The sequence below is a fragment of the Platalea leucorodia genome, assembly GCF_965183815.1.
Source record: "Platalea leucorodia genome assembly, chromosome: 14".
Taxonomy (NCBI): domain Eukaryota; kingdom Metazoa; phylum Chordata; class Aves; order Pelecaniformes; family Threskiornithidae; genus Platalea; species Platalea leucorodia.
Genome location: NC_138836.1, coordinates 13,879,563 through 13,901,268, shown reverse-complemented (window position 1 = coordinate 13,901,268; position 21,706 = coordinate 13,879,563). Strand labels below are relative to the sequence as shown.

The 21,706-nt window shown below is 45.9% G+C and overlaps 1 protein-coding gene across 2 annotated transcripts in view; it reads right to left on the bottom strand.

Moving 5' to 3' along the window:
- Positions 1 to 21,706, bottom strand: part of LOC309597388 (myosin heavy chain, skeletal muscle, adult) — a gene marked incomplete at both ends in the record, with an annotated part of 96,167 nt that overhangs the window by 64,308 nt on the left and 10,153 nt on the right. Inside the window, 18 exons of one of the 2 annotated variants that reach the window (XM_082326706.1) lie at positions 14,274 to 14,563; positions 15,185 to 15,280; positions 15,423 to 15,527; positions 15,614 to 15,784; positions 15,880 to 16,005; positions 16,274 to 16,477; positions 16,578 to 16,886; positions 17,053 to 17,177; positions 17,350 to 17,515; positions 17,602 to 17,785; positions 18,203 to 18,399; positions 18,865 to 18,983; positions 19,163 to 19,289; positions 19,442 to 19,831; positions 19,920 to 20,010; positions 20,098 to 20,243; positions 20,330 to 20,506; positions 20,737 to 20,979. The exons of the other annotated variant lie outside the window; for it this stretch is intronic. Of the exons in view, the coding sequence (XP_082182832.1) occupies positions 14,408 to 14,563; positions 15,185 to 15,280; positions 15,423 to 15,527; positions 15,614 to 15,784; positions 15,880 to 16,005; positions 16,274 to 16,477; positions 16,578 to 16,886; positions 17,053 to 17,177; positions 17,350 to 17,515; positions 17,602 to 17,785; positions 18,203 to 18,399; positions 18,865 to 18,983; positions 19,163 to 19,289; positions 19,442 to 19,831; positions 19,920 to 20,010; positions 20,098 to 20,243; positions 20,330 to 20,506; positions 20,737 to 20,979 (3,132 nt within the window). Of the gene's footprint in view, positions 1 to 14,273; positions 14,564 to 15,184; positions 15,281 to 15,422; positions 15,528 to 15,613; positions 15,785 to 15,879; positions 16,006 to 16,273; positions 16,478 to 16,577; positions 16,887 to 17,052; positions 17,178 to 17,349; positions 17,516 to 17,601; positions 17,786 to 18,202; positions 18,400 to 18,864; positions 18,984 to 19,162; positions 19,290 to 19,441; positions 19,832 to 19,919; positions 20,011 to 20,097; positions 20,244 to 20,329; positions 20,507 to 20,736; positions 20,980 to 21,706 lie in introns of those variants that run through there. 2 annotated transcript variants of the gene reach the window in all.

The window sequence follows — 21,706 nt, the reverse complement described above, 5'->3', positions numbered from 1 at the left end:
AGGAAAGGAAAGGAAAGGAAAGGAAAGGAAAGGAAAGGAAAGGAAAGGGAAGGAAAAAGGGAAGGAAAAAGGGAAGGGAAGGGAAGGGAAGGGAAGGGAAGGGAAGGGAAGGGAAGGGAAGGGAAGGGAAGGGAAGGGAAGGGAAGGGAAGGGAAGGGAAGGGAAGGGAAGGGAAGGGAAGGGAAGGGAAGGGAAGGGAAGGGAAGGGAAGGGAAGGGAAGGGAAGGGAAGGGAAGGAGAGGAAAGGAAAGGAGAGGAAAGGAGAGGAAAGGAGAGGAAAGGAGAGGAAAGGAGAGGAAAGGAAAGGAAAGGAAAGGAAAGGAAAGGAAAGGAAAGGAAAGGAAAGGAAAGGAAAGGAAAGGAAAGGAAAGGAAAGGAAAGGAAAGGAAAGGAAAGGAAAGGAAAGGAAAGGAAAGGAAAGGAAAGGAAAGGAAAGGAAAGGAAAGGAAAGGAAAGGAAAGGAAAGGAAAGGAAAGGAAAGGAAAGGAAAGGAAAGGAAAGGAAAGGAAAGGAAATTTTTTAGAATTATGTCACAATATGTGTCCAAAGGGGACTATTGTACTTAATTTGTGCAAAGAAATGGAGTTCATTCCTGATCAGCCAGACATTGCCTCATACTGGCATCTAGGAATTTCTTTTATTCAGAAGACAAAATGCTTGAGAATTTAATGAAGTTTTTGCTTGAGTTGTTTCTGTAACTCAAAATAAATCTTGAACAGAAAAGAGCTCTTCTTGACTACATATGTATCTTTTATAAGCCAAATACTCTTTAAATGTCTTCTCCATCTGCACTGATACCTGAGGGAATTGTTTCTAAATGTGTCTGAATTTGGCTTAATAACTCAGACTCTATCCAACAAGAAGACATAAGTCTCAGAAGTAGGACAATTTGCTTTCCTGAATCCTATCTATTTTGAATAGTTCTTCTCTCTTCTTCTTTGACTGATTTACTTTCCAACAAGCTTCCTACCTGTCAACACTGACTGGTTAATTAGTGTGTTTAAAATAGATGAGAAATGCTAAGATTCATGTCTTACAAGCCAGTGAGACTGTGGAGCTTTCCAAACATGCTTGTCATTCACTAGTTATCTAAGACACTGCCAAAATATCTTTAGTCATGGTTATTGCACTTCTTCCAGTCCAGCTAAGGTCAGCTAAAAGGTTAGCTTTATCATAAGATAACAAGCCTAGAGGAAGAGTGGCATAGGAACACTGAACAAGCAGTAAGTCTCACCCTCTGTTAAGCCTTAACATTACAAATAGAGGAAAATGGCAACTGTCTAAATTCTATTAAATGCAACCATCCTGACTGCCTTCTCTGTAGCACTAGTTAAACTTCTTATTGCCTAAATAAGTGCCAGCTGGAACTGTTCTTAGATGTTCAGTGTTAGGTGTTATGTTCACTCACAAGCAGCCTCAACCTAGGGAGACAGGTGCCTTTTTGCTCCCTAAATCTTTTGGGATCTAGGTTAGACAGTGTTATCTAAAAATCTCTTTCAGTTTCCAGGACATGTAATCAAACATATGGTGCAGGAATGGCTAGTGATTGCAGTGCATACTGAGATAGTGAAATAGCTGTGCTGTGGGCTCTCGCTAGCCTGAGTGACCGTCAAATAAGATACTGTGACAATGCTGTAAACCTTAAGACGTAGGCCCCTTCATGTAGAAGAGTATTCAACTTTCAAGATTCGTGGACTAGAAGAACAGCAGACAAGAGAATACAGTTAGCAGACCTGGTCTGTTTCCTGCTAAGATGTGACCTGTTAGCAAGATATTGTGAGGGAGACCTGAACCCTAAGGATGCCCAGCAAATTTGCAAATGCAGCACAATTGGCTGATTATATATTGGCTTGTTTGACAGTTAACTTGAGCCAGTTTGTGACAAAATCAGGGGTGCTAGAGGGTATAAAAGGGAAGCATTTTGGGATGGGAATGGTGGAAAAGGGAAGAAAGACAAAGCACTATTCATTTTTTATATGGATAAGATAGGAGGAAGTACAATGATTTCAAGCACAAAAGCAGAGTAGAGTGCAGCTTCACACATAGTCGCTGTGAATCAGAAAGAGACTGCTCCGTGATGAGGCTGCACAGAAAAGTGGTTACAGATATGTTAGGTAAGTATATTCAGGATGAAAGATTACTTGGGCAAGACTCATTAGCCAGGAAGTAAACTTCTGCTTCTAGATGTTATCTCAACAGGTTTGGTATACATTCTAAGAGCGGCAGGACAGAATGTGAACACTCTTGTTCACAGAGGAAAAAACATTGTGATGGAAAATTCTGAGAGAGTCAATACTAACACAGATCACTGTTAACACAGCATGAGGGAAATACGATGGGAATTGTTAAGTACTTCTGGTTCAAATCATATGAACTCTGGCCAGTCACTGGCAGTCCATGTAGCTGAAAGCATTCAGCTCAGCTCACACTGCAAACAAAATTTTTAGAATAAAGCCAGAATAGCAAAAGTTATAGTTGAAAAAAGACAAGATAAAGCCAGAAAAGTACAGGATGGAACCAGAAGTAACTGAAGACATGAGGAAGCCACTTAAAGATCATCAAAGGAGATCTGAATCTTTGAAGTAAGAATTACAGGCCATTATGCCCAGAGATTTCTTCAAAGTACAGGAAGAATGGCTCTACACCAGTTTTTGAAATAAACTCATGGGCCATAAATCCAGGCCTTTGATTGTCATATAAAGTTAGCTAGTCTACTGGTAAAGAGGGTTTCCTAAAACATCCAATCTATCCTCCAGCAGAATGACCTAAAATCCACATGAAAGCGAGGTAAATGTCAGGATGCTTTGTTAGCAAAGGGTTCAGGAGCCCAAGACTTTACAAAGAGAGAAGGGCAGATCTGAAAGCAGGATATACTCTCAAAAAACCTTGTGTAATAGGCACTGCAATAAAGAAAGGTTAAAAATCCCATTAACCATGGCTCTAGCAGTACTAAAGTTGGAGCATTCCTTCTGGAAGAAGAGAGTATTCAGTTACTGATGGGGAGCTATATTATTCTTCGCAAACAGTCATTCCAATAAGCTGTACTGTAGTTAAGAAGACAGGCAATGGGTATGAGGTTGGTCACTTTGTTCATTCGCCGTCGAGTTTCTGCTATTTGATTAGCAACATGGTCAAAAAGATGAAAGGTCAGAGAGATCCGCAGATCTCATTGTCAATTTATGAGAAGGCAGTCCTAAGTCTCAAGTGGATCAAGTCATTACATATGTTCAAACTTTACGTAATGACTTAAAATTCATAATGGATCTGGTACAGCAATATGTGCTCAAGACCTGTAAGTTTCAAATAAGTGTTATATGATAAAAATAGATAAACACTACAAAAATGTGAATGCAACAATTTCAATGGAAAATTTGAAGGTTTGAGACATGAAGGGGGAGGTTAAAATCAATAATAATGTTGCCTATGATATTAAAAATCCTCAGAGCTAGGTCAGCTTTTATAGATGAGTAGGTTAACACCTTATTGTGGCAGGGGTGAATAGAGTAGGCAGTAAGGAGATATTACAGGCTATAGACATTGCTAGATCTGTGTACTGACAGTTCAGAAGAAATCATCATAAATTTATAATTTGAGGAAGAATTAAAGAGAAACCATAAGTTTTTGCAGAAGGATCAGAAGACAGTTTTTTCTTAAGCCAGGTGTAACTGATAAGAGGTGAGAATCATTAAGGTTGGACCTCTGAGATCATCGAGTCCAACTGTTAACCTAACTGCCTGGTCCACCTCTAAACCATGTCCCTAAGCAGCACATCCACACATTTTTTGAACACTTCCAGGGACTGTGATTGTACCACTTCCCTGGGCAGGCTGTTCCGATGCCTAACCATTCTCTCCGTGAAGAAATTTTTCCTAATATCTAATCTAAATCTCCCCTGGCACAACTTGAGGCCATGTCCTTTCACTTGTTACTTGGGAGAAGAGACCAACCCCCACCTCGCTACAACCTCCTTTCAGATAGTTGTAGAGAGCGATAAGGTCTCTCCTCAGCCTCCTCTTCTCCAAACTAAACAACCCCAATTCCCTCAGCTGCTCCTCATAAGACTTGTCCTCCAGACCCTTCACCAGCTTCGTTGCCCTTCTTTGGACACGCTCGTGCTATTCTCATCAGAGACAGACAATAGACATTTAAGTGTATCCAGTTGAGGTGATTTTGAGAGTAGTTCTGTAAAGCATGTTGGAACTAGAGATTATGTCTACTTGCTTCATGCTTCCTCACTAATTGTGGCATCTAAGAAAAATGGGATGCTAAGGTTTTGAGCAGACTGCAGAAAACTCAACAGGGTGGCTCTGCCCAATCACTATCCCATACATAAACCAGACTCATTTATCACTCTAGGCAGAAGAGAGTACTTCTCTGTGCAGGCTTTAAGACTATTGATAAATCGCATTAAAAAAAGAATTTTCAGGAAATTAGTCTGCATTTACCACTGACATGGGACAATGAGTTGATTTTAACACAATTCTTTCTGGATAAAAAAGAAAATTACATTTCAGAGATCAGTCAGCTGAGTGTTTGTAGAGTACTTGTTCTTGCTACTCCTGGTAGTTAGTCCACAAAATGCAGCCTGCCATTTTTTCCATAAAAAGAGATCTGGATCAAAACCTGCATTTTCTTGAGCTAATTCGTACCCTCCTTTAAAAAAATAATCTTTGTGTGATCTGCAACTTGCAAATGCTGTTGTCAGCCATGCTATCAGAATTAGAAGAGCATGCTTGGAAAGATCAATATGGCCTGTAAACCATCAGTGTATAAGGTATGATGTAGGAAGCATAGCCTCATTCTGCTGTTCCCTGGGTAAAAGGAGAGCTCCCAGGAATGCTGGCAGATGATAAGCAGAAATGCCAGAACACTAATCCTTCAGAGCAAATCTTCTCATTGCTGCACTTTGACTAACATGTTGCTGTGAACGGGACCTGGAGATGGTAAGGACACACTTTCTTTATTAGATTTGATAAGTATTGGATCAGATTAAATTAATTACAGGTAATACCTTCTATATCCCCCCTGGAACTTGTCTGTTAAATATGGAGCTTAACATGTTGTGTTACCTTCTTAAGATGTCCTCTAAGAATCTGTTCGAATGTTCCTGATAAAGACTTCGTGTGCTCGGGTGGGGGCAGAGGGAGATGGAATTTTGAACTGATTTCTTGATTTTCTTGAGATAACCCAGTAATTACCATTGCTAATGTGAATTGTGGAGTAATTCTCTAGGAAGAAAGGCAGTTGGGACCAATAATTTATGTACATATGTAAAAGGCTAAATGTAAATCTTCCCAGAATATTATTGATGAAGACTAGCTTGTGTTACAGTTCATACAAGGCAGTGGCAGAGATGTTGATCCTCTTTCCTAATCCTGCTCTTGCCTTCAAGAACTAATATCTGCAATGCATTGCACATATGTTTCCACATAGGGAATTTGGAAAATTGACTTTCATACACATGAAGCCTTCTGTTTCCAGCAATAACTCTCTGTTCCACACATAGACTAAAGCAACTTAGTCCCTTGGAAAGGTCCTGAAACAGCCAACTGAGAGTAAAGAGGTGGGTAAATGTGCAACCTGTGACTGAAAATGGGCAGTAATGAATGTGCAGCCAAGGTGAACAATGTACACACCTCCTACTTCCACAGCAAATATTAAGTAACTCTTAGGTGACATTCAGAATGCCATTTCCTTCACACATGTAAGCAGCTGAGTGACTCCAGTTACAGAACAGGTGAATGAAGTAAAAAGGCTTAAAAGCCTCCGAGTAAAGTGCAGAAAGCAGAGGGACAACAGGTGGCAAAAAGAGTCAGAGAAGGACAGGGAGGTGGATGGAAGGGAAATTAGGGTTGCTAGCATGATATTAATATTAGGATGCAAATGACTCAGAAAAAGAGGTTAGGTGGCACGTTCCTTAGCTGACTCTCCGTCTGCCACAGAATTGGAGAGGGGTCATGATGCAGACAGATTATCATAACTGATGTGTGACTCTCAGACCCTATAAATGGAAAGTACAACTAAACTATGCTTTGCCTGAACTTTGTGTGAATATTTCCTATCCATCTTAAGCTGTAAAGACCATTTCACTCAGTCACTGCTTTACCAAGCATGCAGGCGTAACCTTTGCCTTCTGCATCCATGTTGTCAACTCCCTGTTGCTCCCTTAGGGACTTCTCTAGCTAGCCTGTGTCCTTCTGGAGCAGGGTGACCTCTAGGGGCCTCCAGGCAGAGCTGGGATGGAAGGAGCATGTCAGTGCTCTGCCCCGCACTCTGCCTTGCACATTTGCAAACCTTGGACTTTGCCTATTAGTGCACCCAGTCTGAGGTCTTTATGTATGTTGAATCATATATTCCCAGCACCATCGTCTTGTCTTCCAAAGGGCTACCCAGGTAAATAGAATAAGATGCTTCAACAGACTTCTTCCTTTCTCTCTTTCATGAGAAAGACAGGATCTTTTTCAGCTAGTAGTTTCTTCTGGGGTTTGAATACACTTGTAAGTCATGAAGAACTGAATTGACAAATTTGGTTTGTCAGAATGCACTGAGTAGAAGTTTATTTCTGCAGAACAGGAATATTTTCAGCCAACGTTACTCTGTCAATGAAACAGTGCTTATTTACTTAGGAGGCACGTCACTGATGTCCAGATTATTATAGCTCTAAGGGTCTTTGCAATCCATGCAGCTCCACAGGAGTACACCAGCTGCATCAATTTTAAACTTCCTCTCAGAGATGTTTCTTTATGGTAATTGTGGACCAATGCTTTTTTCAAGGTCAGTGACCTTTGCATTACTTACCAGCTACTGGGCAGTCTGACTACACGGGGTGTTTATACAGGCTGATTCTAATCATCAAAGTATGGCATTCAAAATACAAATACATGAGAAATGAAATATACTTTCATTTATATGAATGAATGAGAGATTTCCCCAATATAAATATGGAACATTTCCAGATTCACAAGAACTAAACAAGTATTTAAGACATAATGCTTATTATTTGACTTTTTCTGGACATATGCAGCCTGGTGGCATATGAAGGTTGAGTTGTTGCTATTAAACACCATCATCACCATAAATGTTCAGCATGTTAATCACTAATATAGTTTAATATTTTACTTTAAAAAAATAAGAAAACTTCTATTTTAATTATGGAGTACTCATCTTCTATTCAAAGAAATAATCAGATCAAACATGTAAAATCTTTGTAAAATTTTGTTGCTAAATAATACCGTGGCTCTGTGTAGGAATGCTATGGGGTCTGCTTATTGGAGTCTAAGATAAGTTTTCTAGTCACTGAACAAGTGGAAAGCAGACAGAAAACAAATAGTTTTGTAATAACACCAACTAAAAATGTTTCAGTTTAGTTACTAAAAAAAAATGTTGGACTGACATAGGTATATAGTTTTCCCCCAAATGATACTGACTGTATACAGATTTTTCTTTATGTCTTCAGAAATGCCAGCATAAATGCTGACCAGGAAAGTTTTTTCAACAAAAGAAAACTCACCTGCCAGTATTTTTCTTTATAGACATTTTCCTTTATCCAAGATGCTTACAGTGACCTTAAATGTTGTTTAAAAAAACAAAGATATGATCTTTCTTATGTGATGCCATTTGCTCAAATTGTCTTTTACTAGTAAACCAAATGAAACATCTAGTTATAATAATGTAATAACTACGTTTATAGTTGCTCGTATAATCATAATTGTAACTATTTTACACATTTAAACATAACCTCAAGCCTACCAGTTCTTACAATAAATAGGCAACAAATCTTCTCATCACTTTTTCCCATCTCTAACTCCTATTCCTTTCTCCTTGGTGTCACCGTTACCTGTAGCACTCTTCCAAGCCCAACATCTATCAGTTTTTCTTCTTTTTCTTCCCCAAAGCTAACATCATTTTGCTTCTTATTCCCAAATGTCCTCATTCCTTTTTCATATCCTTTCCTTTCACATACAACCACACCTTTCCAGACTGTATTCCAGGTACTTGAGCCATTGTCAGTTCTCTCCTTATCTCAGACCTCATATGTGCATGTCCAATTCCACAAAACTGTTATGGTTATTTCTGCCCCCACTTATTTCTTACTCTATTTTTATATTTCTGTCATGAGCCAGATGGAGCCAATTCTGGCTCTTTATGCTCATATACCCTAATTCATCAGGATCTAACATCTACCTGAGGATGCCCATGGGAAAATTTTGATTGTGCATGTTATGCCAGACTCTTCTGCCCCTGGAGACCTAGGTGTCTGGCAGGGTCATGCTGAGGCAGCCTGTTACCGTCTCAATAGCTGTATCATGAAGGAGATGTCACATTCTGGCCACACACTCCTCCTTGGAGAGGGGATCCACAAAACCAAGGGCATGAAGGGCAGATCACCCAAATAAGGCAAGTATCAATTCTTGGCCTTCCAAAACCCTCTCCTTCTGCAGTCGTAGCTAACTCATTGCCACAGGCCAGGGCAGAAACAGAGGAAAGACTTCAGCCCTGTCAGCAAGAGGAAGGAGAGGATTTTAGGTAGGGCACTGCAGCTGGAGGGCACTTCTGTGCCTGCAGCCTAGGCAGCACAGAGACTCCCAGACTGGAACATCCCCTTTGGGACAGGGACAGTGTCTTTGAGGGTGGGTGTTACCCAGCCCCTGCCTCACCTGGGGTCTGCACATGCTGCCACAGTGCAATCAGCATTAATTGCACAGGGAGTCTTTGAGAATGTCTTCATTAATGCTTAGGGTCAAACAGCAAAATGCTATTGAAGCAGATCTCCCTGTTGTCCCACACTTTGGTTTTCAAGACAGGTGTGCTCCAGGGGCACATCCAATGTGCTCCCACCTCAGACAGGCATTCAACTCTTGGGACTCCCACCCTTTCCCCATGAAATCCGTTTAGTCTAGGTGCCACGTCCTCAGCACTTGCTGTGCTGTCCCACTGATCTCTTATCATACCACTCTGCTGCCTAAGGGAGAGACAGCCTGTGTTTCAAGCGTGTGTTTGTGGCTGACCCTGCCTCTCACAGCAGCTGTGTCTCCCAGGAAGCTGGTCCTGCTGACATGTCCCAGAGGGAAAGGGGTTTGCTCTCACCCCAGCCCCGGGCTTCCTCTGCAAGAGGAAACCTCAGACTGGAGAGGCAGACGAGGCAGATGAGGGGCAGGATTTCTTCTGCCTGATGCAGCCCTGCGCTGCTTTTGTGTTTGAACAGTGAAGGTGAGCTTTGCTTGGGTTCACAGTGTCGTTTTCGCAGCCAGTTCATGGGGAAGAATATTGTGATTACTTGTGTGTTTTGAGCCAGCACAAAGGTAGACCATGGGAATGACTCGTCTACACTTTAAGCTGCAAAGGGCTTGCTTTCCCATCCTTGCTAGCCTAAGAGTCTACGAGGTCCTCATCTGTGGAGTCTGGGTCTCTTGGTCATCCTAAGATGAGTGAGGGTGGTCCAGAGCCCTGGGTCTCTCCTGGTACCTGCACTATGAAGGTCCAGCCAGATCACAGCTGCCAAAAGAGGTGCTGCAGTCACTCTCCTTAGGCTGCTCTACCACACGTGTGGTGGAGTTGGCAGGGCCATTGAGTCCTCGTGTTGGCCTTTTGGTAGTCACACGCTTCCAAGCACCTATGTGGTGCCCTTTCTCAGCAGGGTGCCCAGTGTGCCCTGCACACTGACCAGTGGTTGCTTCGGTCAGCTCAGGGTCTTGTCTTCCAGCATTGCTGACCCTAACATTCCCAGGCCGCCTTTGGCCCCTTCCACCTGTCTTTGTTCAGTTCCAGTGGGGAACACATGAGACTGGATGACCCACCTGGCTGGATTTTAACCCTTCTGCTGTGATTCGGTGATAACACGTGGGCCAGGAAGTTTCAGCAGCTTTAAAAGCACCCATTTTTAAGGGAGACTTAGCTGCTGGTCTGTAGCAGGCCTGCCGCCCAGAGGAGGATCCACCTTGGCGGCTCCATGCTGCCACCCCCTGGCAATGGGTGCCCCGAGCAGTGGGGCCGGGCAGCTGCTGCCTGGCTGAGCTCCCTGTGACTGACAGGACCATGAATAAAGCTGATGGGGCCTGTGCCCTCATGGCAACAGCCCAAATGGTGAGGCAAAAGGCACAGCCACCATCCTAACCGATGTCTCTGGACCCTGCAGCAGCACCCACCCTCGGGTCTCACTGCAGCTGGCTGCACTTCCTTCACGTGTTGCCGTGGCCTGGGGCAGGTGTCAGTGTGGGGCATTGGGCCACTGCCTCATGGCACCCATGGTCTCCTCAGGGCCTCTCCACCTGCAGGTGAGCAGGCAGGTAGTTCCCTTGCAATCCCTGCCAGCACTCACCCCATGGGCTCGGCCTCCACAAAGCTGGCAGGATGCTTATCTTCTTACCCACTCCCCGCTGCACTGGCTTGGACCTCCAGCCTCGAGCTGCCCTCTCTGATGGCTCTTGCCTTGTTCGTACCATTTTAGCCTGGGAGATTGAAGTAAGCCATGAGAAGCTCACTGGGATGAGAATATTGATTGTGTGGGCACATGACAGAGTAGCTTCACATTACAGTTTAAGACACAGAAGATCGTCTACCTCCAGACAGGGTTTGTAAGGGAAGAGGATAGCTAAGGCAAGCGTGACCTTTCTAACCAGGTTGTTAACAATCTGTCTCTCCAGAAGACTCTTCACAAATACTGAGAAGAGAGCCAAGCATGTGCCTCCTGGTAGTACAGCCTCTGCTCACTCTCACATGACAGCTGTGCGGGAGGATGTGCTTCATACCTCAGAATGGATCAGAGTAGATTTTTCCACTAGGCACATGCAAAAATGTTATTGATGATGGTTACGTGAAAAAATTTTAAGACCTGATTTAAGCATGCAACTAAAAGGGGCACACCAGATTTCTTCTGACCTACGTTTATAGGCTGGAGATGTGCTGCTGAGGTAGAATGTCCATGTATGCATCCCAAGATTTTAGGTCCACCTGCAGGGTTCAAATCTGTATGACTAGTTCCTGAGATGGGAAAGGATCTGCTAAGTCATTTTACACATTTCCCATAAATAGTGCATCTTCATGCAGAAGTGCAGTTTGCCCTTTTCCTTCTATACAAGGTTATCTTAGAAAGTGTCCCAAAAAAGGAAAACTGCATTTGACAGAGGCCCAGACCATTCTGTCCTGCACTCCTTTCTAATAGGGAAGGTCCCTCATAACCAGTGGGTGCTGATACATGTTAAAGATTTCACAGTAACTTGTGTATTGTCTGTTAAGTGTGATTTTAAAGTGTCTCTAAAATATATTCTGCATGGAAATTCGCACATCCCGAGTAGTGGGAACATGGAAGGAGATATTTCCTTGCTATGGGCAGTTAGGTACATACCATATATGTGAATCTAAGTTCCCATTCTAAGAATAAAAATCCTCTCACTGATATAGAAAAGCCTCATTAATAAAACAGTCAAAATTTCTATACACAATACTTTTTTGTAACAGACTCTTTTGTGTGGTATTATACTTACCCTCCCAACGCGACTTTCTGTCCTAAGGTTGACTCGTCAGTCTTTCTTAAGAATGGTGGTGCAGTAAGGAGGGAGCCTACTATGAGCAAGCAGCATCCTCAAGTCTTTGCCAGGAGGAGCACGGTGCGGCAGGGATTTCTTCCTACTTGGTCTTGGGTTTGCTTGAGTTTATTTTCATCTATTTCCTTATCACAGTCTGCTTCCCTTTCCTGGTTCCCACCTGAAGTTTAAAAGGTGCAGAGTAGCTTCCCCTGCCTCAGTTATCACAAAAGGTAACTCTTTATTATGCAGTGACCCCCAAGGCTGGTCAGACCTTTGTCGTATATGGTATTCACAAAGCTTAACCTAAAACAGGTTAGGTAATAGTTGCTTGACTACTACGACAGTTATTAAAACAATCTAAAACCACTTCAGGACCGGGCAAGCCCTGAGACCATGCACTGTCAGTTCAATACATACCCTCAAGCCTTTTGCTATTAATGGAAAAAAATCGTATTTGCTGCTCTGCAGTAATGGAGATTTTAAGGAACTGAAGCATCTCAGGATGGACAGAGGATGCTCAGGTGTTCAGAAGGAGGAGTGAAAAGAAGATAAACTGATGGCAAAGACAGTATCCGAAAACAGAGTCAGGCTGGTCTCTGTCATGGAGCATGAGTGCAGAGACTAAAATGGAGTGAAAGAAATCTGAAGCCTACTAGGGAACCGTGGGAAGCCTTCTAACATGTCACGGGAAGGAAGAGCTAGGCCAGCATCACTGCTAGATGTTAGCTGGACTTATTAAGCTCTTTGTGGCTGAAAACTGATCAGGTCCGAAAAAGCTCACTCTCGTCCCTCTTTCAGATGGCAATGACGGAGACGTCTGGGCTTTCTGCTTTCTCATCCTCACTACTGAGAGCAGGACAACCTCAATATTACTGGTGTGTTGGTGAGTTTGTGTCTTGGAGACAGATAACTGAAGACTCATTTTGATAATTCTGTCTTAGCCATACAGACACGGAGCTGTGGGCTGGAAGTTTCCAGCAGAGTGAGCAAAGCTCACGGGAAGCTCACTTTGCCCTTTGGAAGCAAAGCCCATGCTGTGACAGTGGTTTTGGCACACAGTGGCTGAGGGACCACTGTCAACCCTCAGCACTTCCCAGGAAACCTCAAGAGCTCCAATGGCAGGCTCTCCTTTGAAAGCTTTGTAGGTGAAGAGAGCCAAAGTTTTTGGAGACCACCGACCTCGGGCCTGGGCACAGCCATGGTCTGCATGCCGTGCCTGACCAAGCAGGTGATAGTCAGCTTCCTCTGCATTGCTCTCTGCTTGACAATGCAGCTCCAAGGCAACCGCAGTCATAGCTAGAGGTCAAGTTTTTTTTAATTTGCCTTTTAGGCAAGACCTAAACCAGGCATGAGGCACCCAGAGAGCAAGTTATGCAGAGCATAGACTGCAAACTCATGAGAGCAACCCAGAAGCCTCCGTATCCCTCCCAAACCATATGCTCATCCCTCTGCCCCTGACTGGCAGCCTCATCTTCCACCCCAAAACAAACTTGGAGCAGAGGATGCCCTCCCATCCCCCAAATGGATTTGTGCTCTGCTGGCAGTAGATAGGCTTGTAAGAAAAGAGAAACCAAGCATGCTGTAACCCTCAAGTACTCTGTGAACTTCTGTCTTTCTATACAGCTCTGAGCCTTTGCACCACGGATAGGGTTTCTGTGCAGCTGGTAAATTCCGGCAGATTTCTTCTCCATGAACATGTCCAAGTTTCTTTTGAATCCATGCAAGCCTTCAGTTTGCAGTGACAAGGAGTTTCACAGCTTAACTGCATACTTTGTGAAGAACCCACACATCTTTGTGGTTTTGAATACCTTGCCTTCAGGTAGTTTCATTTGATTTACACACACACACACACACACGCACGCACGCGGCCATCCGCCTTCCGCCTTCTGCACTCTCCTGTTTCTTTTCATGCCAGAGCCAGTTAGAAGATTGATCCCTGTCAAGCCTCTCCACACTGTGCTGATTTTATAATTGTCTTGTATGCCCACTCAGTTCTCTCTCCTTTCCTCTCTTAAGTCTCTGGGTTTGTTTAATTGGTCCTCCTATGGAAGCCCCTCCATGCGTCTGATCAACTTGATTGCCTTTGGAATCAGAATTCCTTGCAGATTCAGTTTGTCTCTTCTTATTTTCTCTTCCGCTACCACTGCTGAGAAATGAGTGGGTATTTTCACACAGATATGCAGCACATGTGGAAGACCTTGCTCCTGAAGGGTAATTGTCAGCTCAGAGTCCATCTTTTTATACGTGACACTGCATTATGTTTCCCCACGCAGATAGTTTTGTGGTTTTGACGGCACTGAGCTTTGTATGCTATTTAATGGCACTGTTTGCTCAGTGTCATGAAAGCCTTCTGTGTTTCTTAGGTATCAGTCATTGTCTTTACTGCCTGGCATAGCGTTCTTTCATTGGGAAACATGATGTTTCTTCCTGTTCAACACCTCTTCAACTTGCTTTATCAATAGCTTGAACAGCACACGCCCCAGCACAAATAACTTTTTTCCTTCATTCTGTGTCTTTGAGGGTTATTTATCTGAGTGAGAAGCTTCCGTCTTAGCCCATGCTTCAGCACTTCTCTAAAAGCCTTTGTTGAGATACCTTGCTGAAAGGTTCTGGAAATCCCAGTCAATTAGATCAGCTGGATCTCCCTGTCCACATGCCCATTTCAAAAAACCTTTCAAACATTTCTGTGTAATGATGATATAGACCTAACCAGTAAAAAGACAAACAAATGAAAGCTGGTGCTCATGGTCTGTATGCAAAGGATTCTACGGTCTTTATTCCCTAGACATCGACATGGTTACAAAGACTCATTGCAGAAGAAAGTGACCGAGAGGTTCACATTTTGTGCAGCCCTCAGGTCACTTTGCTGCCTCATGACATCCTCACTCTTCCTCTTCTATCTTCTTGCCGTGAAACTCCCGGCTTTTGACTCGGAGCTTGTTGACCTGCGACTCTGCAATGTCAGCCCGCTCCTCGGCTTCCTCCAGCTCATGCTGGATCTTGCGGAACTTGGAGAGGTTGACATTGGACAGCTCCTCCTGTGCAGGGAGAGGGAGTTGGTGGTGAGGAGCCCAGGGCAGGGGTTTCACTCCTCCCGCGCCTCGGCCTTGCAGGGCTGTGGCTCTTCCCTGGGGGAAGGCACAAACCTCCATCCCCCACCCACCACTGCTTACACATAAGCCTCACACAGACCTCCTCATCCTCCCTTATTCAGGACCCCCCTGTGACAAGCTTCACCGGTACTGTGTCACGCTTGAGGAACTCTTTTGTCACTGGGATTTGTCATTTGTGTACTTAGTCTCCCACTACTTGCTGCCCAGCTGTCAGTGTAACTTATTAGGTTGAGAAAGACCCTGAAGCCTTCTGCTGTAGATTAGTGAGATTCATGAACTTCTCAGTCAGTGGATGTGGCCCCCGAGTTTCTTTAGTCTCACCTCCTGTATAAAACAGGCTGCAGAACTTCCCTCAGTTCATCCCCGACAGCTGCAGGGTGCCCACAACTCAGCAAGGCCTCATGACACGATAGCAAATTTGCGTGGCCAAGACTGTTGTGTCTTGGGAGTTTCTTTCATGACCCTTTCCTGGTATTCATACTCATCTCAAGGAGCGTGCTGCCCCAATGGAAGGTGGCTCTTGCCCATTCACCAGGCAATACTTACAGCCTCCTCAGCTTGTCTCTTGTAGGATTTCACCTTCATTTGCAGCTTGTCCACCAGATCCTGGAGCCTGAGAATATTCTTCCGGTCTTCCTCGGACTAGAGTGGTTGGTAAGCAGCAAAGAGAATTAATTATTGGTTTCCCACCACATCAGGATAAAAATTGCCCTTGGGAATGGTGTGGCAAAATTTCACTTGCTTTGAGAAAACTCTGTCAGCCCGCAGAGGCCTCCTGCCTTACCTGGTAGGTCAGCTCCTTCACCCTCCTCTCGTACTTGCGCACACCCTTCACGGCTTCAGCGCTGCGCTTCTGCTCAGCATCAACCTCCCCTTCCAGCTCCCGCACCTGCAATGAGAAGCCCATCTTTGGAGCTTCCCTGCTGGATGCTTACGTGACATGTTCACTCATGCACAAATAGCAGCCCTACGCACTCTGGCTTCCAGCTTCTGGATTTGCTTCTTGCCTCCTTTCAGAGCCAACTGCTCAGCCTCATCCAGACGGTGCTGCAGATCCTTCACCGTCTGGTCCAGGTTCTTCTTCATCCTCTCCAGGTGGGCACTGGTGTCCTGCTCCTTCTTCAGCTCTTCAGCCATCATGGCTGCCTGATGAGAGCAAAGGGTCAAAGCCATTTTGGGGCTGGAGACATTTTGGGGGAGAATACACCCACCATCAGCAATGAAAGGAGCCCTCAACTCACATCTGTGATGGCCTTCTTCGCCTTCTCTTCAGCATTGCGGGCTTCCTGGAGTGTCTCCTCCATTTCACCCTGAATTTGCATGATGTCTGTTTCCAGCTTCTTCTTGGTGTTGATCAAGCTGGTGTTCTGTGCAACCGGAAAGACATGATTTTTACCGTTAGACCTAATGCCTCCAGACAAGAGATAAAAGTGTGAGTATTGTTTATGAAAGTCTTTAATGCAAGAGTCCTCTTTAGAGCCATAGCAGCAAACCAGACATGGGTGGCTGGCTAGACTGGCCGTATCGCAGCATGGCTGTTCAAGTGTTTGCATAGTAATCACTTACAAGATGCATAGCAATCGCATTCTGTGTTATCCCTTCTTGACAGGATTAATTTCCAGCAGCGTGCCTGACCTGGGTATGGAGGAGCTGCACACGTTCAGTGGCATCCAGAAGCTCCTGCTCAGCCACTTTCCTCGACCGCTCCGTCTGCTCCAGGGCTGCCCTTAGTTCTTCAACTTCAGCCTGCAGCAGGTTTGCTCTGCGCTCCACCATGGCCGCCTGCTCCTTCAGGTCCTCCTGTGTCCTGAGAGCATCGTCCAAGTGTAGCTGGGTATCCTGTAAAAGAGGCAAGAGAAGTTGCAAGGCGGCAGTGTGCGCTTGGGTGCCAAAAATGTCACGGATGTCTTGTCTTTTCCTGTAGCTTTGCTGAACGCACCTTGAGCACTGCCTGTGTGTTCCTCAGGTTCTTTTGTGCCTCTGCAGCCACGCGGTTGGCATGGCTCAGCTGGATCTCCATTTCATTCAGGTCCCCCTCCATCTTCTTCTTCAGCCGCAGGGCTTCATTCCTGCTCCTGATCTCAGCGTCCAGGGTGCTCTGCATGGACTCCACAATTCTGAGGTGGTTTCTCTTCATCTGGTCAATCTCCTCATCTTTCTCTGCTATCTTCCTGTCAATCTCAGACTTCACCTGGTTGAGCTCAAGCTGGAGGCGCAGGATCTTGCCCTCTTCGTGTTCCAGGGAGGCCTGGACAAGTCAGCAGGAACAGTGAATTAAGCTACTGCTTACTTTCTAAGTAATCTCCTATGATGTAGTACTTCTTCATGAAATCTAGATTTGCTTTCCTGCTGTTTCTGCAGAAAACTGTTCCCATACTTTCAGTGTAGACACCATGCATTAGCCCTGTGTGTACCTCAGCTTCCTCCAGGGAGGCTTGGAGTTCAGATTTCTCCTGCTCAATCTGCTTCTTGACTTTCTCCAGCTCATGAATCGCCTTTCCTCCCTCGGCAATCTGCTCCGTGAGGTCAGAAATCTCCTCTGTGGGAACAAAGACCAAGGGCATGGTCAGGCACAGGGCAGAATGGGAAGGGCCCTGCCACACCAAGGTGACAGGCAGCTTTGCAGACCTGCAGGCACAGACCCATGTGGAGCGGTGGGTAGTGGTGCAGAGTGAGAAAGCCCTGCCAGGAGCAGAGGCCCAGGGACTTACGCTGCAAGTTCTTGTTCTCACGCTTCAGCGTTTCCAGGTGGTCCAGGGACTCCTCATAGGCATTCTTCATCTTAAACAGCTCCGTGCTGAGAGAGCGAGCCTCCTTCTGGGAGGCTTCCAGCTCAGCCTGAGTTTCCTCATACTTCTGCTTCCATTCTGCCAGGATCTGAAGAGAAACAGGGCATGAGTATGGATGTGGCAATGAGGAGGGGATGCCCTGCCCAGGAGCCCCAGGTCTGGAGCCCAAAAGACCTTGTCAAAGTTCTTCTGCTTCTTATCCAGAGCTGCGCAGGCAGCATTCGATCGCTCCACGTCAATCATCAGGTCCTCCACTTCGTTCTGCAGCCTCTGCTTTGTCTTTTCCAGGGAGGCACATTTGGCATTGACGGCTTCAACGTGCTCCTCTGCATCCTGCAGGCGCTGTGCCAGCTTCTTCCTGGGAGGAGATAAGCACAGCTCCAGGTTAGCGCTTAGACGGGAGCCAATGTTGTACTGTTCACAAGAGGGCCGTTGGCCGCTTTGGGGCCTTTGAGCCTAGCGCTTTTCACAGTGTTTTTTGTGTTTCAAGATTGCATGCAGCCTCAAGGGTCTATCACTTCTGTGTCTTAGCACCTACTGAGTATTCGGCCTGTCTTAGCCTTTCTAGCCCTAAAGGCTATGTTTGTCCTTCCAATCTACATTTTTTCCACAGCACCCATCTCCTCTCCCTCCCTCTCTCCCCTTTACCACAAAGACAGTATAGCCCTGCCTTCGTCCCACCCCTGTCCTGTTCCACTCTCAGAGACTCCAGTTTCCAATTTCCCTTGACAGTCTCCGTCTTCTCCAGCCATTTGACATCCTGCTTGCCACATACTTGGCCTCCTCCAGCTCCTCCGTGCGCTGAATAGCATCCGTCTCATATTTGGTTCTCCACTGGGCCACTTCGCTGTTGGCCTTGGACAGGGCACGCTGCAGCTCCCCCTTGGCTTCCTGCTCCTCCTCATATTGTTCCCGGAGCAAGTCACAGTCGTGGCGAGCAGACTGCAGGGCGTGGGCCAGGGCGTTCTTGGCCTGTGGGGACATTGGGGCTGGTAACCTGAATACTTGACTTGAGATGCCTCTTGACAGTGAAACCGACAGTGGAATTAGAATGAAACTCTCATTAGGCAACTGCAAAGCTGGGAGCTGATGAAGCCTTCATCAGTGTGTTCTGGAGGATCAGGATGTGTTAGTGACAGGTGCTCTGGGGACAGTAAGCTGCTGTTTCTCTAAATATTTGGACGTGTGCGTCTGAATCCTCCCTTGGAGAGTATCGTCAGAAACTCATGAAAGCCTTGTGGATGACTTCCTCCAGCATCAAAATCATTATGCTTCCTTCCCCCTCTAGCTTATGAGCTGGGGTATGTGCACTGCTGCTGTTCCCTCCAGTACCACGTGTGTTTGGGGAAAGAATATCGAGCTAATCTTGGAGCAGACAGGATTCTCCAGATGCTCTTAGGGCTGATGTAGATTGTGGACAGTAGGGTACTTCCAGACCTTTATTTCTTCCTCCAGATGTCTCTTGAGTTCTTCAATCTGTTGGGTAAATCCTTGCTTGCCTCTCGAAAGCTGAGAAATCAGGGCATCTTTTTCCTCCACCTGGCGTGAATATTCACCTTGGAAGGATAAAGCAAAAAAAGGTAACTACACTATTAATACTATGTCAGTTTCTGCCTGTAAAGCCATGTAATCAGGAGTGGTCTGTAGAGGTTATACCTGTTACCATATTGCACCCTGTGGTATGGTCATGGAGTGCACATTCTTGCATTGCAGCTCAGGAATGAGGATGTCTCACCTGATTCTGTCTGCAGACGAGCTCTTTGAGTATTGAGGTCATTGATCATGCGCTGATCCTGCTCCTCCTTAGTTTTAATCTCACTCAGCTGATCTTCCAGAGTGCGGCACATCTTCTCCAGATTTGCCTACATAGCAGATACAAGGAAGAAAAGGAAATGAACACCTGGACTCTGCCTTATCAGAGCAGCAGGGACTTTTTTATGAGAATGTGGCTGGGAGATGTAGCCTATTGTGCCATACCTTGGCCCTGTGAGCATGTTCTACTGCAATTCTATACCTTGGCTTTGGAGACAGACTCCATGTTACTGGCCAAGTCGTCAATCTCCATCTTCAGCTCACTCTTCTCCTTCTCCAGCTTCTGCTTCACTCGTTGCAGGTTGTCGATCTGCTCCCCAAGCTCAGCTGTGCTGTCCGCATGCTTCTTCCGCAGGGCGGCAGCCGTGGCTTCGTGCTGCAGCGTGGCCTCTTCGAGGTCACGGCGCATCTTCTGAAACTCTGCCTCACGCTTCTTATTCATCTCAATCTGAGCTGCAGTAGCCCCTCCTGCTTCTTCCAGGCGCTCGCTGATCTCCTCTAGCTCCCTCGAGAGGTCAGCCCGATGCTTCTCTGCTTTTGCCCGAGAAGTTCGCTCTGCCTCAATTTCCTCCTCCAGTTCCTCAATGCGAGCCTGGGGAACATTAGGGACCCTTCACACCCGTGCCCTCCTCCTACCTGACCTGAGACTGGGTGAAAGAGGGGAAGGACCAGAGACTTGCCTGCAGCTCCTTGATCTTCTTCTGTAATTGCATGCCCAGGGCTTGCTCATCCTCGATTTTGCTCTGGATCTGGCTGATTTCAAAGTCTTTCCTTTGGGCAAAGCAAACCGTGTTAGAGCTCAAAGGAAGAAGACAAGGGCACCAGCCCAGCACTCAGGTGCCCCACAGCCGCACTTACTTCTTCAGTTTCTCATCCAGCTGCTGCTTATCATTTTCCAGATCCATTATGCTGTCATGGGCCAGCTTCAGGTCTCCTTCGAGTTTCCTCTTAGCTCTCTCAAGGTCCATGCGCAGTTTCTTCTCTTGCTCCAGGGACCCTTCCAGCTACAAAGAACAAGACCATCAGTGCTCTGCCAGCCAGGTCGAACTCCATACCTGGACTTATTCTTGCTCTCTGCCTGTGTGCTTACATCGTCCACTTGCTGCTCCAGCTTGGTCTTGGCTTTGGTCAGCGTATTGACTTTGTCCTCTTCTGCCTGCAGGTCGTCCAGTGTCTGCTGATGGGCCTCTTGGAGGGCTTTCTTCTCTTTTGTCAGCTTGGCGATGTTCTCGTCCAGGGCTGACATCTCCTCCGTGAGATTTTTCACCTGTTGATTGTAAAAAAGTGCCAAAAGCCTGTGTAGAAGACGTGACTGCTAATGCAGTGACCTTTTCACCTTGCAGTCCTTAGCCAAGAGCTTGGTTTTTTGGGGGGCTGCCTAGCTGCCCTGCTCTTATGCTCCTGGTATGCTCCAAACCTAGCTTCGTTCTGAGGGTACCAGGCTGATGTGGGAGGCATCTGTCCCTTCACCCTTTAGGTGCCTCCCTGTGTGTGTACCTTGTTTTCAGTGGCATGCTTTTCCTTCTCCACTTTGGCCAACGTTAACTCGAGGTCATCAATATCTTTCTTCAGCTCTGAACATTCATCCTCCAGTTTCCTCTTCTTGGCTGTCAGCTCAGCATTAATTTCCTCCTCATCCTCAGCCCTTTCAGTCACCTCCTTAATTTTGGCTTCCAGCTGGATTTTGGTTTTGATGAGCTGGTCACATCTTTCCTCAGCATCAGCCAAGCTGTCCGCTTCCTGGTGGGGAGACACAGATTTTTGTGGGTTGTAATGTTTTGAAGTTTCTCCTCTCTGTCTTTTCTGTCACTGAGTAGGCATCTGTTAAAATGGGGGCCGAACCTGGTCTTCCGCTCCAGCAACTGCAAGATGTTGCCCGGTGTCTACTGGGAAACCCTGTCATCTGGAATCAACAGTGATGCCAATTGTGTCTCTTAAAAATGCCTCACAGAGAGGGCAGCTGACAGAAACAGTATTCAACAGCTGCTTCTTTTTCATTGGCTCCTCACAAACCTCGTAATATTTGGGGAGAAGAGGCTTTGCGAGAATAATTTAGTGGAGCAAGTGGTGTTCTGTTTGGTGTGAAGAAACTGCCTTTTTCCTAATGGACTTTGAACGGGAAGTATCTCTGTTTCGGAAAGTAATCAAGGCCTTCCAGTGTACCTGTAAGTAGGAAAATGGGGCCTTCCCAGGTTTGCCTTGACTCTATTAGACAGATCCATTGCTCTGAAAGCTGCGTAGATGGAGATACTTCCCTTCCAGTTCAGAGCTCGCTGTTGTGGATTACATGTTGGCTAGTGTTACATGGCTCTTCCCTCAGATAGCAGGAATGCCGAGTCTCAGGTGGGGCTGCCATGAGACTCACCATGCCCCTGCCAGTGCCTGGTTACTCAGCATTGGAGTGTGTGATTTCAACTGTTTTCTACTGCATGTTAGTCAGCTTCCCCTGAGTCTCTGCGTAGGTTAA